At 50.9% G+C, this 17,328-nt stretch overlaps 1 protein-coding gene across 4 annotated transcripts; it reads left to right on the top strand.

Moving 5' to 3' along the window:
* Positions 1-2,778: 2,778 nt before the first annotated feature.
* TXLNA (taxilin alpha) lies at positions 2,779-15,311 on the top strand. 4 transcript variants are annotated; one of them, XM_004005030.5, is made up of 11 exons: positions 2,779-2,834; positions 3,353-3,562; positions 4,423-4,761; positions 6,513-6,604; positions 7,179-7,349; positions 8,680-8,874; positions 9,875-9,994; positions 10,229-10,303; positions 10,820-10,912; positions 11,212-11,307; positions 12,017-15,311. In XM_004005030.5, the coding sequence occupies exons 2-11, from the start codon at positions 3,385-3,387 to the stop codon at positions 12,341-12,343; spliced, it is 1,686 nt and encodes a 561-aa protein (XP_004005079.2). In that variant the 5' UTR covers positions 2,779-2,834; positions 3,353-3,384; the 3' UTR covers positions 12,344-15,311. The 4 variants fall into 4 exon arrangements, with proteins under 4 accessions (XP_004005079.2, XP_012005154.2, XP_012005147.2 ...); XM_012149764.4 differs by having other exon boundaries at positions 2,779-2,875; XM_012149757.5 differs by lacking the exon at positions 2,779-2,834 and adding an exon at positions 2,990-3,270.
* Positions 15,312-17,328: the final 2,017 nt, after the last annotated feature.

The following is a 17,328-nucleotide window of genomic DNA, read 5'->3' as shown; positions in this document are numbered from 1 at the left end:
CTGCACTCATCTCATGATAGCAAAGTATTGCTCAAACTTCTCCAAGCCGTTTCAACAGTTCATGAACCAAGAACTTCCAGATGTTCAAGCTGGATTTAGAAAAGGCAGAGGAACCAGATATCAAATTGCCAACATCTACTGGATCATAGAAAAAGCAAGAGTTCCAAAAAAACATCTACTTCTGCTTTACTGACTATGCCAAAGCCTTGACTGTGTGGATCACAACAAACTGTGGAAAATTCTTAGAGATGGGAATACCAGACCACCTGACCTGCCTCCTGAGACATCAGTATGAAGGCCAAGAAGCAACAGTTGGAACTGGACATGGAACATCGGACTGGTTCCAAATTGGGAAAGGAGTACACCAAGGCTGTGTACTGTCACCTTGCTTATTTAACTTATATCCAGAGTACATCATGCAAAATGCCAGGATGGATGAAGCACGAACTGGAATTAAGATTGCTGAGAGAAATCTCAGATATGCAGATGACACCACCCTATGGCAGAAAGCGAAGAAGAACTAAAGAGGCTCTTGATGAAAGTGAAAGAGGAGTGAAAAAGCTGATTTAAATCTCAACATCTAAAAAATGAAGATCATGGCATCTGGTCCCATCTCTTCATGGCAAATAGATGGGGGAAAATGGAAACAGTGACAGACTTTATTTTCCTGGGCTCCAAAATCACTGCAGATGGTGACTGCAGCCATGAAATTAAAAGACACTTGCTCCTTGGAAGAAAAGCTATGACCAACCTAGACAGCACATTAAAAAGCAAAGGTAGTACTTTACTGACAAAGGTCCATCTAGTCAACGCTCTGTTTTTTCCAGTAGTCATGTATGGATGTGAGAGTTGGACCATAAAGAAAGCTCAGCGCCAAAGAATTGATGCTTTTGAACTATCGTGACAGTTCAAGACTCTTGAGTCATCTCCAACTGCAAGGAGATCAAACCAGTTAATCCTGAAGGAAATCAATACTGAATATTCATTGGAAGGACTGATGCTGAAGCTGAAACTCCAATGCTTCGGCCACCTGATGCAAAGAACTGACTTACTGGAAAAGACCCTGATGCTGGGAATGATTGAAGGCAGGAGGAGAAGGGGACAACAGAGTGCACATGAGTTTGAGCAGGCTCCAGGAGTTGGTGATAGACAGGGAAGCCTGGCGTGCTACAGTCCATAGGGTCACAAAGAATCTGACACAACTGAGCGACTGAACTGAAGAGCTCTAAAACAATGCCCAATTCGCAAAATAATTCAAAATATTCTCTGCCGTCTCAACCCCTAGACTGATGTTAGGCTTTAGGAGTAGAGCTTTTAGCCAACAGTTTTGCGATGTTCAGTGACTTGTAAGCAAATAATCTCAACACCTCCCCACTAATGCTGGAACAGAACTCTGTCCAGACCTAGAAAGCTGAAACAAACTGCAGAGAACTGAAAAGGCTCTGAAGCAGCCTTTGAGTTTGGTGGGCCTCAAAAGATTTTGTTTCACCAAGAAGGGAATTTTGGAAGGTAGAACAGCACCTACAAAAACCTAGGAAGTCCTGGAAATAGTAAAAGTATAGATGGAATGAAAAAGGCTGACGGCATGGATAGAAACAGAAGCCATACCAGTTAGGCATTTAATCCAGCACACAGGTTGTTGCCTTTTATTTCACTAGTAGACAAATGGATCAAGTATTGCAGTCAGTCTCACATTTGTCTTGTGGTCTCATAAGGAGAAAAGCTTGGCTTTTTTTCCTCTTTAGCCCCAGTGCAACTGGAACTTTGTAGATGGTGCGCCAGGCAGAGAAAACACTCAAATCTGCTGAGGCCAAATTTCCCCTGGCAGGGCACCCTCAGTACCTTCCAAAGAGCGACTCGAGCTGGTAATGAAGATGGAAAAATAAGTTACTTTCCAAGTTATCTTGATTCATCCTCAAGGAAGGCCTACCATGGGTGGTTATTCTGAGTAAGAGGCAGGTAGTCCGATAGTTAGGATGGGTGCCAAACTTCCTGGCTTTGAATCTGCCCTCATCAGTCACTAGCGATGTAACTTTGGACAAGATAGCTAACCTGTGTCTTACAGTCCACAGCTGTAAATTGGGAATAACAAAAGTTACAGTATTTGAGATACTGGGGAAACTAACGTTTAAAAAAAAAAAAAACTATTAAAAACTTCTATTTGAATACAGAAACTGAAGTCCTGGGAGGGAAAAGAATGCCCAGTCACACAGCAAATTAGTGATGCAGCTGGGACTGAAATACAGGTCTGATGCCCAGCCCAGTATTCTCCCCCTACTCCTCACAGTTCCTAGACAGTCACAGATGTTCACATGGACAGAGGAGCCTGGCAGGTTACAGTCTGTGGGGTCGCAAGAGTCGGACACGACTGGGCGACTAAGCACAGACACACACACACACACACACACACAGATGTTCACAGCAGGAGGGACGGGGTAGTGGAGGCGTGCAGAAAAAAGTAGCCATCCGGAAGGCTCTAGGAGCTGAATCATAGCTTCTGCGTGATAGAAACAAGGTTGACGTGATTTGTGCAGAATGACTGGCTCCTTTCAGACCTCCTGGGTCTGCGGCTCCGAGGACTGGAGCCCTATTGCATCTTGGGAGTCAGGGGTTAGCCCCGATGCATGGAGGGACGCGTAGTCCTTTCCCTCCCCCGCCTTTCCAACTCACCCTCCTCGGAGGCCGCCTTCGCTGCATCTTTCCCAGCAAGCCCCGCGCTAGCGCGGGCTATTGATTGGCTGCGGCGCGAGCAGGAGGCTCTGCCGGCAGCAGTTATCCAGGGTTTCCGGTGCAAGGCCAGAGCGGGCGAAGCCGTCGGGGTGTCGGCGGTGGGGGTGCGTACGGCGGCGGCTAGGGGGAACAACGCGAGCGGAGGGTCTGTGGTCTCAGATGGTTTTGGCCGGTGCGGGGAATCGCGCGGGTTCAATGTGACGGCTCGGGCCTGGGGGGGGGGCGGGGGGGCAGGGGTGTGGCCTGTGCGCATGCGCGCGGGGGCGCGCGCGGCTCTTGGGCGCGCGGGGCGTGGGTGGCTGCGCTCGCGCGACGGGGGTGCGCCCACGTGGGGCCAGAGAGGCGGGGAGGAACCGGGAACCGGGAATCCAGCGTCCCGCCACGTCAGTCCCGGGCCTTGAGCCTGTTCCGCGTGCGGCTTGTGGTGAGGGGCCAGTGTTGTGCTGGGAAGTGACTTCTGGAAAAAGGAGGCCTGGCTGGGCACACCGGACAGACCAGAGACTGGGAGAACCGCTGACTCCCTCCGGTGAAGGCCTGCCGGTTTGTTTCAAGCTTCGCGCGCCCCCTGATATTGAGATTTATGATCCAAGTCTGGAAAATAGCAATGTGTTTGTTTCTATAGGATCTGCTCCTAACCTGACATTGCAAACTACAATGAAGAACCAAGACAAAAAGAATGGGCCTGCCAAGCAATCAGGCAACACTTCCAACCCCAAAAACACTCCGGGGCAACCGGAAGCAGGACCTGAGGGAGCCCAGGGGAGGCCCAGCCAGTCGGCTCCTGCGACAGAAGCTGAAGGTTCCACCAGCCAGGCTGCAGGGAAGGCAGAGGGTGTGTGCCAGCTCTGCTTTTCCAATGCGCAGGGGGAGGAGTTTGTGGCGCGCCGGTCTAGCTTCTGGAATTAGAGGCCCAGGCCACTGTTTACCCAGCAGAGAGGAAATGTGGAGAGGAGGCCAATGCTGAGTCTGCGCAGCCCCCACCAGGCACTGGGGAGTGGATACAGCCTCCCATTCAAAGCACAGGGGCAGACCTCCAGACAAGGCTCTGACAGGATTAAGTCAGGTTGAGGTTGGCAGTCAGATGAGACTTCCAACCAGCAAATCCAGGTTAGAAACACCTCATTCACAAGTGGGTAACTGATGTTTATACTTGAGGCATTTCTGGTGCTTTTTTTTTTCCTCTCCCAGAGAAGGATTTATTACTTGAAGAAAGTAAAGAGAAAACTTGATTTCCCAAAGCACTGTCTCCTCCGAACTGTTTTTGTTTTTTTTTTTTTAAGACAGCACCCAGTGGCTTGCAGGATCTTAGTTCCTACCAGGGATGGAACCTCCCCTCACCCGGTGAAGCCCAGAGTCCTAACCACTGGACTGCCAGGGAATTCCCTGGAACTTTTTTAATATCAAGAGGCAACATTGGCAGGGTGGAGAAGGGAATGGACTAGAGTTGAGATGTAGAGTTCCTGCTACATGATGGCACCCCTGTGTGTTGGATGGTCTGCTTAGTTGATTTTTTTTATGCTCAAAATAAGCGTGGTTGGAGAGTAGTGAGAAATAGTTGGCTTATAGGGAAGTAAGCTAAGGCTTAGAGAATTTAGGCAACATTTACCCAAACCAATATGTTTGGGCCTGAAAAATCCCAACTAGCGGCCTAACCATCTTATTTCCCTCTCTGCCTTTCATCCTCTCCTGTAGGAGCACAAGCCAAGAGTGCTCAGTCTGGAGCCCTCTGTGATGTCTCTGAGGAGTTGAGCCGCCAGCTGGAAGACATCCTCAGTACATACTGTGTGGACAACAGTCAGGGGGGCCCAGGTGAGGATGTGGCACAGGGTGAGCCTGCTGAACCCGAAGATGCAGAGAAGTCCCGGACCTATGCCTCAAGGAATGGGGAGCCTGAGCCAGAGACTCCAGTAGTCAATGGTGAGAAGGAGATCTCCAAGGGGGAGCCGGGCCCGGACGAGATCCGGACCAGTGATGAGGTCGTAGACCGAGACCACCGAAGGCCACAGGAGAAGAAGAAAGCCAAGGGTCTGGGTGAGCAGAGAACAGCTACTTGTGAGGGGAGGGAGTTTGGACCTGACATACCTGGGCCAGCCCACTCTGCAAGGATTCAGAAGAAACCTGACTTCCAGAGCTGCCAAACCACATAGTCTAATCAAAGCCGCGACAGTGGGGCCATCATGTAGAGGTGTGCGGTTGTTCATTGCATTAGGGGAACAAGTGCAAACCAAAGGCCAATATACTCTTTGAGAAGATGGGAAGCAGGAGTCATCAGTAGGCATCCTGTGCCATCACCATTTCTAATTTGCTCTGTGACCTTAGGCAAGACAGTTCTCCTCTCTGTTCCTTAGTTTTCACTTCTCTACACAATAAGAGAATTGGACTAGACCAGAGTTGAAAACTCAGAGAAGTTAAGCTTAGCCAGAGGGCCCCAGGAGACCAAGAGAATACCTCATTTATCCAAAGGCTTGACTGCCACCTGGTCCCAGTGAGCTGATAGTGTGTTAGAACTGTAGCTGGCTGCCTTTTTTAGCCACAAATATAGTTACGTGAAATCTCTAGATTTGTAACAGTTGGCAACTAACAGGATAGGAGCCAAACAAAACCCATCTGTGGGTTGGATTTGGCCTGTGTGCCAACGATTTGCATTCTCTGCATTGGTCTCTCAGAGCCTCCGGGGGTTGACACTTCAGGAACCTGTCACAGTGCTATGCATGGTGGCCCCCTCTGACTCAGGCACAGGCAGTGGAGGAGTCACTTGGGTGGGGATGGAGAGTGAGTGGGTTAAAGAAGCAAGGTGATGTTATACCCACATCTTATGGGGTCACTACTCCCCCACCCCCTCCTTGTTATCCTAATTTAAAGAAGTGTGTAGGTTTTTTTTTTTAATTTTATGATCAGATATCGAAAGGTATATTTATTTATTGGCAGGGGTATAGTCATTTTAAAGTACACTGTTGGCTGCCTCTGTTGACTGAAGTGCAGTGTTCTTGAGGAGACCTATTCCTTTTGTGTCCTTCCTTTTTCAGAAGGGCTTTCTTTGCATTGAAAGTGAAAGTCGTTCAGTCGTGTCCCACTCTTCACAACCCCATGGACTATACAGTCCATGGACTTCTCCAGGTCAGAATACTGGAGTGGGTAGCCTTTTCCTTCTCCGGGGGATCTTCCCAACCCAGGGATCAAACCCAGGTCTCCTGCATTGCAGGCAGATTCTTTACCGCTGAACCACCAAGGAAGCCCTACTTTGCATTGAAACAGCACTGAATTCACAGGTGGGATACCTTTTTTTCACCTGTAGGTAGAGCAGGCAGTTTTCTTTCTCCCACTCCTGGTGCTCATCTCTGAGATTTCATAGAGACTCATTCTTTTTTTTTTGTCTTTTTTATAAAGATCTTTGTGTAATGGGTGGATTGATTCATTGATTATTTTGGCTGCACTGCATGGCTTGCGGGATCTTGGTTCCCTGACCAGAGATTGAATCTGCACCCTTGGTAGTAAACACGTGGAGCCCTAACCACTGGACTGTGAGGGAACTCCCTCAGTCCTTCACTGAATAAGTATTTGTTGAGTGTGTTCTCTGTGGTGGGCACTCAGGATGGTACTGGGGCTATACTGGTGGGCAGAACTGAGTGGGTCCCAGTGTTCCTGAGGCACACAGAAGAGCAGGGAAGGCAGCCAGGTCAGCAAACGGAAATGTAACATCTGATAGGTGAGAATAGTGGGCCCAAACCCAAAGGGGGCCTCTAGAAAAGAAGGTACATGCCTTTGCTCCCCGTGCTTTGCAGGAAAGGAGATCACATTACTGATGCAGACGCTGAACACGCTGAGTACCCCTGAGGAGAAGCTCGCAGCTCTGTGCAAGAAGTATGCTGAGCTGGTCAGTGCTTCCCCTTCATACACCCTCCCTGCCCTGGGAGGGTGGCACATTTTTAACTACCCCAAGTTGCATTATATTTCTTCCTATGGGGCTGAATAAGCTTATAGGAGGGGAGCTGAGCTGAACTGGGAAAGGACTGGGTCTTAGAAGGAGATGAAGGTGTGAGGCCAGGAAGCAGAAGGATTATCTGTCAGTAATGAAAAGGCCAACATGATACTCAGAATCATATTGAAGAGAGAAATGGGGAATCTAGGTCTGTTGCTGTATATAAGGAAGAGGGTAGCAGGTGGGCTGGTCTGTGGAGAAAGTTGGGCAAATGTCGTGGTTGGAGAGTCTTACAAGCTTTGAATCTGGAGTCACAGCTTGGAGAGAAACTGGCATCTGCTGACTGTGAGCCTCTGCTGGTCGGTCCTCAGCGTCCATTTCTGTATCCTTGACATGGGGCCCTTGGGGTTACTGGGGGCAGTGTGTGACCCACCATCATAGTGTCTAACCTGAGCTGCAGTGGCTGGAGTTGGGTCAACTCTGGAGACCCTGAGTTCCCACAGGGCTCTTCCTCTGTCCCTGTCTCCAGCTGGAAGAACACCGGAACTCCCAGAAGCAGATGAAGCTCTTGCAGAAGAAGCAGAGCCAGCTGGTGCAGGAGAAGGACCACCTGCGCGGCGAGCACAGCAAGGCCGTCCTGGCCCGCAGCAAGCTCGAGAGCCTCTGCCGCGAGCTGCAGCGCCATAACCGCTCCCTCAAGGTGGGGCATCCACTTTTCCTGACCTCACTCGTCTTCAGTAGCTTTCCCCCTAAAAGTAGCATGTGCTTTGGGATAGAGATTTCCTCAGTGACGCTGTGCCTTAGAGCTGCTTTACCACTTGACATGCGCTTGTATTAGGTGAGGTAAAGGTTAAGGTGCTGAGGGAATCCGGACGAGGGGCTTCAGGTTTCTCCATTCCATAGAGTCCCGGGGAGCAGCTCTTCTCCTGGAGGGCTGTCAGTCAGGCCTTTGTCCTTGCTGTGCTTCACCTAGGATGGGGTCAGTCTGATTAAGGCTTGGTCAGTACTGTGACCTCCAGATCGTTAAATATACCCTTTGTGTTTCTTTAAAACTTTGCATCAGTAAGCATGTTTCGCGACTTGTTTTGCTCAGTTTTACTGTATGTTTTAAAATGTTATAAAGTTAATATAGATGTGATAGAGGTAAAAGGTGACAAAAGTCTAATAAATCAAAGGTAATTATTGCCCACCATCCTCAACCCCAGCAGAAACTAATGGGAAACAAACCTGCTTATATGTAGGTTTAAGCGTAGCCTGGTAAGTTTCCTTAGTATAAAATGTAACATAGTTTTGTTTTTTAGTGAAATTATTATACATGTATTGTTTCATAGCCTATTCCGTTTTCTCAGTGCCTCATCTTTCCCTATCGTTTATATAAGCCTGTCCCATTCTTTTTAACGGTGGCATTATATGGATACACTGCATTTAGTCAGTACCCTAGTTAGTGTGTTCTGTGTTGTTTCCAGTTTTTCTCTGTTATAGAGCTACAGTGAAAATTCTTTTTATATATATCCCTGGCTAATTATATAGGATTTATCCATAGGCTGAATCTCAGAAGTGAATTGTCTAGGTCAAAGAGCATCAAATTTTAATTTTAGTAGATTTTGCCTTCCCACCAACAGTGTCCAAGTGCCTAATTCTGCACAACCCTACCAACCCTGGGTATTATTGAATTTTAACTACTTGGTCAGGGTGAGGGGGTCACAGATGAAAGCACATTTAACTGAGACTAATAGATCCTCCAAACTTATTCTGAGACCAGGAAAAGTAGGCTTCAGGAGATCCAGATTTATTTAGAAAGGCACTTACCTGTAAACCTGCCTTTTTCTAGGGAGTCTCTGGCTTGATGTCACCTGTTTACAGAGGGGTCCATTAGTAGCCCCCATTGCTTGACATCTCTTCAGAGCCTGGCTGCTCCTCACTGGGAGAGCAGGGAGGGCTACTGGGAAAGAGCATCCGTGGACTGGTGGGAGAGCCCTGTGAGGCTGGGAGCGGTGGATGATGGAGCTGGGGGTGACTTCTCTGCCCAGGAAGAAGGCGTGCAGCGGGCCCGGGAGGAGGAGGAGAAACGCAAGGAAGTGACCTCACACTTCCAGGTGACGCTGAACGACATCCAGCTGCAGATGGAACAGCATAATGAGCGCAATTCCAAGCTACGCCAGGAGAACGTGGAGCTGGCTGAGAGGCTCAAGAAGCTGATTGAGCAGTATGAGCTGCGGGAGGAGGTGAGGGGTCGCCTGGGGATGGAGGAGTCTGGGCGGGTGCCAGCACCAGGCAGCGCTTTCCAGGCTTCATCCCTTCGCCCATTCTCCCTTCTTAGGCTGGGAGGGATCTAGAGGAGGAACTGAGGTGATGAGAGGAATCTTGCTTGTGACCACACAGCTGGATCCACAGTGCCCTGTCCTGAACTGTAGGGCCAGGTGTCTTTGGGAGTGAAACTGTCCACGTTCTGAACTGGAGTTACATTCACGGGTCATGTATTTTGTCGCATCCCAGCAGGGATTTGTGGCAGCACCCACTGGACACGTTAATGCTTATGTAGTTAAACTTGTGAGTATTCTCACCTAGGTTTATAATTAGCCCTACAGTATGGGTCAAGTTTTTCTGCCTACTTAAGGCAGTTTCAGTTTTCAGAGTATTTTAGAATTTGGAATCACAGGGTAGGAGCTGGAACTGTGTTCAGTCATCGACTCTGGGGGCTGTGCCCTCCAGTTACTTGCTGCTTTGCTGCCCCCGCCACCTGAAAGGGCAGGGCGTCACTCCCTTGACTGGTGTTGACTGCTGTCCCAGGCACTCGAATCCCTCTCTTTGGGTCCCTGCACACTGTCTCTTGGAAGGGCCCTCTTCCCTCTCCTTTCCCCCTGGTACTCCCATTTACTAGGGAGTTGGGCTACAAAAGTGTGGGTTCTCAGTCCAGTGGAGTAATGAGGCTGAAGGTTTAAGTGTATCTGTTACTTGGCTTCCTGGGGGGTGATCTCATCCCGTGCTCATGCCAGACTGACTCAGTGGGAAAGAAACAAGGTGAGGTTGGGAAGTAGACCTTCCAGGGACTTGGGGCCCACCACCTGTGGGACACATGGGAGCCCGGCATGTCATGCTGAAGTGGGACACTGGGCAGCACCCTGGTCTCTGCATGCGGAGCATCCTGTAGCTATTGGGCCTCCCCAAGAAAAGCTCCTGACAGATGGAAACCACACACCCACCGCTGACAATGCTTTCCTGCAGCACATTGACAAAGTCTTCAAACACAAGGACCTGCAGCAGCAGCTGGTGGACGCCAAGCTCCAGCAGGCCCAGGAGATGCTGAAGGAGGCAGAGGAGAGGCACCAGCGGGAGAAGGATTTTGTGAGGCTCAGGCCCCAGGGGTGGGGGTTCTGGGAGGAGGCGGGTCGGGTTCTGGCTCAGCTCACAGTTAGGTGTGCCCGGGAGAGGTTGTTGTCTGGTTAGGCCAGAGCACTGCTAGCTCAGAAACCATCTGAGAGCAGGAAGCCTCGGGGGTCGTGGTGCGTATGGCTAAAACAGTCCAGATGCAGCCTCTAGGGGCTTCTGATGGACTCTGGGGTCCTGTCTCGGAAATAGCTTCTCAAAGAGGCTGTGGAGTCCCAGAGGATGTGCGAGCTGATGAAGCAGCAGGAGACCCACCTGAAACAGCAGGTAAGGCTGTGTAGCCTCCCCCTGTGCCTCCATGGTCCCCAAGCTGAGCCCCATCCGGGGGGAGGGAAGTGGGACCCTCATTCTAGGCCCACCTTGACTCCTGCGTGACCTTGCCAAGCCTTTGTTCTCTCTGAACCTGGCTGGCACCTATGTGGTGGTGATCAGGTGGGAAGGCAAGCTAGAAGGACTTGTTCCTGGTCCAAAGTGTTGTTTTCCTTTTGAGGAGGCGGAGACAGAACAGGTGATTTTAATTATGTAATTAGACTTCATTCTGGAAGAAGAGTTTGAAAAGGAACATTACAGGAAGTATATAAATCACCCCCAGTCCTACTTTTTAGGCTTAACATTTTAGATTCTATCCTTCCAAATAGATGGGGTTTTTTTTGTTTGTTTTAAGGAAAACTGGTATCTCCACAGAATTTTTGGGTCAGGGGGCTAAGGGTGGGTCTCAGTGTGTTGACCAGAAGTGCCCTCCAGAAAAGCCCAGTCTTACTTGTGGGCTTCTCTCTCACCCAGCTTGCTCTGTACACTGAGAAGTTTGAGGAGTTCCAGAACACTCTTTCCAAAAGCAGTGAGGTGTTCACCACATTCAAACAGGAGATGGAAAAGGTAACTGTGGTCCAGATTGTGGGTGGCTATGGGGGTGCAAGCAGCTTCATTCTGAATTGAACACTGGGCCTGCCTTCAGGAAGCCCCCATCCCTGGAGTGCTTCACGTGGCACTGTTTACAGTAATATGTGATTGATACCATAGAGGGCTAAGAGTGGCCCGTATTTACCTGGATACACCCTGGGGTGGCTCAGAAAGCGCTGATCTCGCCCCCTTGGGATGGTTTCCCACCTTGGAGACACAGATGCACAAATCGCCTGACCTCCTGATCATTTCCTTCTATGTGTCGCATAACCCAGATGACTAAGAAGATCAAGAAGCTGGAAAAAGAAACCACCATGTACCGGTCCCGGTGGGAGAGCAGCAACAAGGCCCTGCTTGAGATGGCCGAGGAGGTGGGCTGAGTACGGTGTGCAGCCGGGCTGGGGGTGTGTGAAATTCTTGGCCCTTTCCTGTGCTTTCTACCAAGAAGGATGCAGTGAGCCCCGAGTGGAGCTGGGATTCATGCGCATGTCTGTCCAAGTCCAGAGGCACCAGCCGTCTCCTCAAGGGAGGTAGTGAGCTTAGTGATGGGTCTGTAGTGGAAGCAAAGAGAGCAAATGGAAGAAAGGGGGAAACAGCAGAGAAAGCAAGGGGTGCCGACGTGTGTGCAGCTGGCATGCAGAGCCGTGCAGATAATTTGATTTTGTGGCTTGAAGGGAAGGAGGAGAAAGTAATTGACGGTGAGGCTGTTGTGCTCCAGACCCTGCTGTGGGTGTGGATGCCCCAGCTCATTGAGCTCTCTCAAGATCTGTGAGGTGATGTTAGTAGTCCAGGCTAACTGATAAGGCAACAGACTCAAAAGCCAAGCACTTGCTAAGGCCATCTGGTGAATAAACAGAGGAATCCATCACCTCCAAGCCATGCCCCTTCTCTATACCACACCTGTCTCCAGCTGGCAGCCATGTCTCAGCATAAACCAAGACTGTTTACTCAAAAGGGGCCAGCTTTTGACTCTGGCCAGTGCCCAGTGTTGTTAAAATGTGAATGGTGAATGTTTTCTACCAAGTGGCGGTGGGTAGGCGGTTGATGACATGAAACTGAAGGCCCCATTTCTCTCCCTAGAAAACACTCCGGGACAAAGAGTTGGAGGGCCTGCAGGTGAAAATCCAGCGGCTGGAGAAGCTGTGCCGAGCGCTGCAGTCAGAGCGCAATGACCTGAACAAGAGGGTGCAGGACCTGAGTGCTGGCGGCCAGGCTCCCCTCACTGACAGTGGCCCTGAGCGAAGGGCAGAGGCTGCCAATACCTCTAAGGAACAGGGTGGCGAGGGGCCCAGGGTTCAAACACCGAGCTCCCCAAGGGCCACAGAAGCTCCTTGCTGTCCTGGAGCACTGAGCACAGACCCTTCAGGCCAAACGGGGCCCCAGGAACCCACCTCCATCACCGCCTAGGGTGCCCATGCCAGGGGGTGCTCTGGGAAGGGAGCGAGCCACTTAGCCAGGCCCAGCCTGTGCGAGGCTCCCGCCGCTGAGGCCCAGGGTGCTCTGCCCTGGCTGACATCTGACTCTGCAGTTTTGGATTTTATGGGTCAGTGCTGCATACATACGGCATATGTGCAAGGCCTCATACATTTATATATCTGTAAGTGTAAAACAGGCTTGCATCACAGGTGGGGGTGTGTACACATCAAGTCAGTGCCTCTTCTGTGAGCTGAAGCGTCTTAAAGGGGAGCTGCCGTCACAGGAAGCTGGCAGGACAAGTGTCGAGCTTTCCCCTGCCTGATGTGAGGCTCACCCCTCCCTCCCTGCCCTTCAGAGCTCATGACGGGTGACACACCCGGGCCATGACTGTGTCTCTCCTGTTAGCGGGACTTGGGCAGCTCCAGCTCTCCCAGCTCCCCTGGAAGCTCCTTTGCTTCCCTGGAAAAGGGGTCTCCAGGCAGAGCGTTGACAGAGCACTTGGAGCTGGTGATCGGACTGCTTCCCTGCCTAGGACAAGGGACCTGGAGCATGCTCTGTGCAGGGTGACGTGCTGGTAGGGAGCCCCTCAGGTGCCGCTTCCCCTGCGTGCCGGTGGTGCCAGGACCAGGCCAATGATGCTTCGCAGTAGCCTTATCATTCACAGGTGCCTCTCTAGCCTGCACAAACGATGGACAGGAGATCACCCGAAGGATTCTTTCGGAAGGTTTGGGGTTTGCTTCCTTTGTGTTTGTCTTGCACATGGCAGTGTTTATATTGAGGATCTTCTGAGGAGGAAGGGGTGCCTAGTGGTGGTGCCTGGGTTCCTGGCCTCTAGCGCCCCACCCGCCTCAGCACCCGGCCTGGCACCTTGGCCACACTGGTGCTTAGGTTTCCTGCTTGACGAAGTCAGATTATTTATAGTGAGAGAAAGGCAAGGGTCCCCATGGGTTTGCCACAAGCTTACCGGTGGCTTCAGTCCTGGGTGGCCACTGCTGATGCCATCACTGCTGTCTCCACGTGGCAGATGCTGGGCCCTGGGTCCAACCATCCCCTTGGCTTGATGAGTCTGCTTCATATATCCATGCCCACAATGTGCATTCTTTTTTGAGATTTGCCCTGATTTTGTTACTCACATAATAAGAGCTGAGATAGGCTCTCCTTGACATCCTACTTGTTCCTGTGTGAGAGCCCCCAGGTCTTGTCCAACAGCTAACGGATAAGAATGAGACTTGGCCGTTGGCTGAGCCCCAGAAGTCCGCAGAATGGCTACAGATAGTTGTGTCTGTTTCTTCTGTACCCCGACTCCCACCCCTCACACAAGCTACGCTGTACTCTGAAACACCTGCTGTTTGCAAACTTGCCAGCGCATTAGCCAGTGTTTGTGCAAAACACTTCTGGGACAGCAGAATGTATGAGTCTTGCATCAGGAAGCAGGGGTACGCTGGGTTTGGGGTACCATAACCCCATCTCCAGCTGGGCCTCAGCTTCACTGTAGCTGGAAGCCATAGACCAAGATGGATTGAGTGGATGAGTTTTTGCTTCTTGCTGTATTTCCTCGAAGTTAGTTCATTGTCTTATAGCTCCCTTCATCTTCCACAAACAGCCCGCTCTTTTTTTTTTTAACAGCCCACTCTTAACAGCTCTTAAATCCCTCAGGTGATAAGGTTCCTAAAGAGTGTGAAGTACTCCTGAATTATGTTAGGACTTAAACCAGAGATGGCAAATGAATGACGCACCATTTCCCCTCTTCATCCATGGGTGGTGCCACTAATCATCTGAGTATTTCCTGTTACATTCCTGGCATACCCTCATTTCTCAAGATTCCCCCAGCAGCCAGTGTGAGTGTTGAGACCTGTTTGCCATCTTTGGCTGAGATCCTGCTGTGCTGAGGAACAGAAGAGCTGCCAACAGGGTTCGCTGGGCTAAGGAAGCATGGGAAGAGGCAGACGTTTCTGCCTGCCCCCTTCAAAGAGCAGGGAGGCCAGCAGTGGCCCACAGGGTCACCTGCCCCACTTCAGCTACCTCTTAAAGCCTATAGTGTTGGCAGGGAGGGGACTGCCAGAGCCCAGTATGGTGTGGCAAGTTACAGTCTTTAGAAGCCAAGAATAGCTGCTTGGTAAGCAAGGTGGCCCCAGCTGTGCAGGGTAGAAGCTCTGCTCTCAGCTCAGCCGTCCGTCTGTAGCCATCCAGGCCAGGCTGTAGGTGGGGTCCCATTCTCCGTTGACCAAATCTTTTTAATCACTACAGCTGCTCTGCTTGCTCTGCTTTCCAAAGTCAGCCCAGGTTCCTGGGTGCTGCCCACACCAGCCAGGGTCCTGGGCCAGATGCAGAGGTGGCCTATCCATGAATGAAGGCAAGTTCCTTCCTCACTGGGGCAGGTCTCATGCCCATGACCTCAGTTTTTGGACCAAGAGCTGTGTTGGTTTCTTAGGTTGCTAGCTTTTCCTCTAGGGGACCACCGCGGGTGAGACTCTGCTGACAGTAACTTGTGTTCAGGGTCTTGTCCAGCTGAGAGCTTCATGTCCACCAGATTCTGAGAGGTGGCAGCAGCACTTTTTAAAAGGTTTGTTTTCCGTGAGGTTTTTGGACCATGGGCTGCGCTCAGGCACTTTCTATGAGAGAATGTTATGTCTGTAAAGGATGGTTATTTCCCCACCCCTGCCCCCACCCTGGTGTCTGCGGCAGGGGGGCCCAAGCCTGCTGAGGTGGTTCTCCTGCTGCTGCTCCAGCCCTCCCACCTTGCACAGCACAGAGGAGGTCACCCTAGGGACAGCCAGGCACCTGCCTGGGGGAGGGGTGCTGCCTTCTGTCCCTATAACTGCTTCCCTTATGGCCCAACCTGGCCGTCCAGATTTGTTTGAAGCTGTGCTGACAGCTTTTTTGTCTCCTTTTGGTATTCACAACAGCCAGGGACTTGATGTATTTTAAAACCACATTAAATAAAGAGTCTGTTGCCTTAGTTTTTCTCTTCCAACCTTCTTGGTCCTTTGCTACTTCTGGATCCATCCGGCCATCACTGATGTGTCCAGATCTGTGACATCTCTGGTTCTGCCCTGGTATCGTGCACCTTCCAGGGTGCCCTCCTGCCTTCCAGTGGTCACCGCAGGCTTAGGACACTAGCAGATTCTCTTCAACTGCCTCAGCAGGGCCCTTGGCAAAGTTGGCATGATGCTCATCAGATATAGATGATTTTTTCCCATCAAAACTTGTCCCCGCCCTCTCAGAGTTCATGGGCTAGTGAGGAGGAAAGGTGCTTTTAGATACAGAAAAGTTGGTTGTGCTGTGGGAGCAGAGAAGAGGTCCTGTTCCCTCTATCCCTTCATCAAAGGGATAGAGTTAGATCCCAGAAGAGCCTTAGGACCCAAAAGGCAAGTGGAAGTTCAACATTTAGTGAGGAAGTGGTTGATTTGGCAAAGCGGGTGCACTGGAGGGTAGTGGGAGGAAATGAGACCAGCCAAACCACCATGAGCCCCTGTGCTAGGCTAAGGAATCTGGGCTAGGTCTAGAGAGAAGGAACCACTGAAGTTTAAATATGAATCAGTCAAGTCTATGAGGAAGGCACAAAGAGGGGAGACTAGAGAGTTTGGCATAGGCCAACTAGTGCGCCCCAAATTAAGGGGAGTGGATGCTGCTGCCATCGCCACTGGGCCTGTCCATTGTGGGTTGTATCTCTGGCACTGGCCCAGCCAAGAGAATACACAGGAACCTCCAGGTCCCTTTGATTTCATGCTTTCCATTCCAAGACCAGAAGCTGCACTTAATGCTTATGAATGGGTGTGTTTCTTACTCCTGTTCACCCACCCGAGGCAAGGTGTAAAAGTTGAGATTCCTGTAAGGGAGACAACCTACTGGTACCTCACCCAGCATCCTGTTCACCTGTGCTGGCCTTGCCCAAAGGATTACATATGAATAATTGCCACACGGCAGAGACAAGTGTCGTTCCCTCCAGCTTCCACAGGCTTATGTGTCCACAGTGATTGTTGAAGTCTTAATGTCTTCCCTTCTGGAGCAGTCTAGATGTTAGAAGCACCTGGGAAAGAGCCCCAGTGAGGTGCCTTTGGAAAGGGTGCCCACCCCTCTGGAACTCAGTGAGGCCCGGGCGAGAAAGATGCTCCTGCTCAGTGGGGGTGGGATGGGGGGAGGGGGAGGTAGGTGCGGCGGCGGTGGTGTGCTGGCCCTGGGGCAGTTATCTGAGACTGCAGGGCAGCCTCCTGTTGCATTAGATGCTTCTCAAGAGACCTGAGCTGGGAGCCTCTGACTGGTCTTTTAATAGCTGCCCCATTGATCTGGCCTCTTGGGGCAGCACCAGCAGCGCTGGCTCAGCCTTCATCAGATACTCAGGTTTCCCTCCTGGGGACTGGTGTCAAGTGCTGGGTTTGTTCTGAGCTGATGCTCCCCACACGTGTCCCCTAGGCCTGGGGATGGGGAGAGAGCAGGCTTGGTCTTGTCATTTCGTGAATGGCTGAACACACCCCCATCGCCTACCAGAATGGGTGCTCTGGAGGGAGTGGTATTACCCTCAAAAGAATATTGTTGACTTTTAGTATAACGGGACAATGACTACCTTCCTTCAGGATTGTTAAAAGGATACATAAAATGCATAATAGGGGGCCTGGACTCACTTGAAAGATGGTTGTCTTGCAGTTTCTGCTGCTGCTTTTTGTGTTTCATATTTGTCGTTGTTCAGTTACTCAGTTGTGTCCAACTCTTTTTGACCCCATGGACTGCAGCACGCCAGGCAACCCTGTCCTTCACCAGCTCCCAGAGCTTGCGCAAACTCCTGTCCATTGAGTCGGTGATGCCATCCAACCATCTCATCCTCTGTCGTCCCCTTCTTCTCCTACTTTCAATCTTTCCTAACATCAGAATCTTTTCCAATGAGTCACTTCCTCCCATCAGGTGGCCAAAGTATGGGAGCTTCAGGTTCAGTACTTCCAATGAATGCTCAGGATTGATTTCTTTTAGGATTGACAGGT

The sequence above is a fragment of the Ovis aries genome, chromosome 2, assembly GCF_016772045.2.
Source record: "Ovis aries strain OAR_USU_Benz2616 breed Rambouillet chromosome 2, ARS-UI_Ramb_v3.0, whole genome shotgun sequence".
Classification (NCBI taxonomy): Eukaryota; Metazoa; Chordata; class Mammalia; order Artiodactyla; family Bovidae; genus Ovis; species Ovis aries.
The sequence above is the reverse complement of the archived record's forward strand: the minus strand, read 5'-3'. Positions and strand labels throughout refer to the sequence as shown.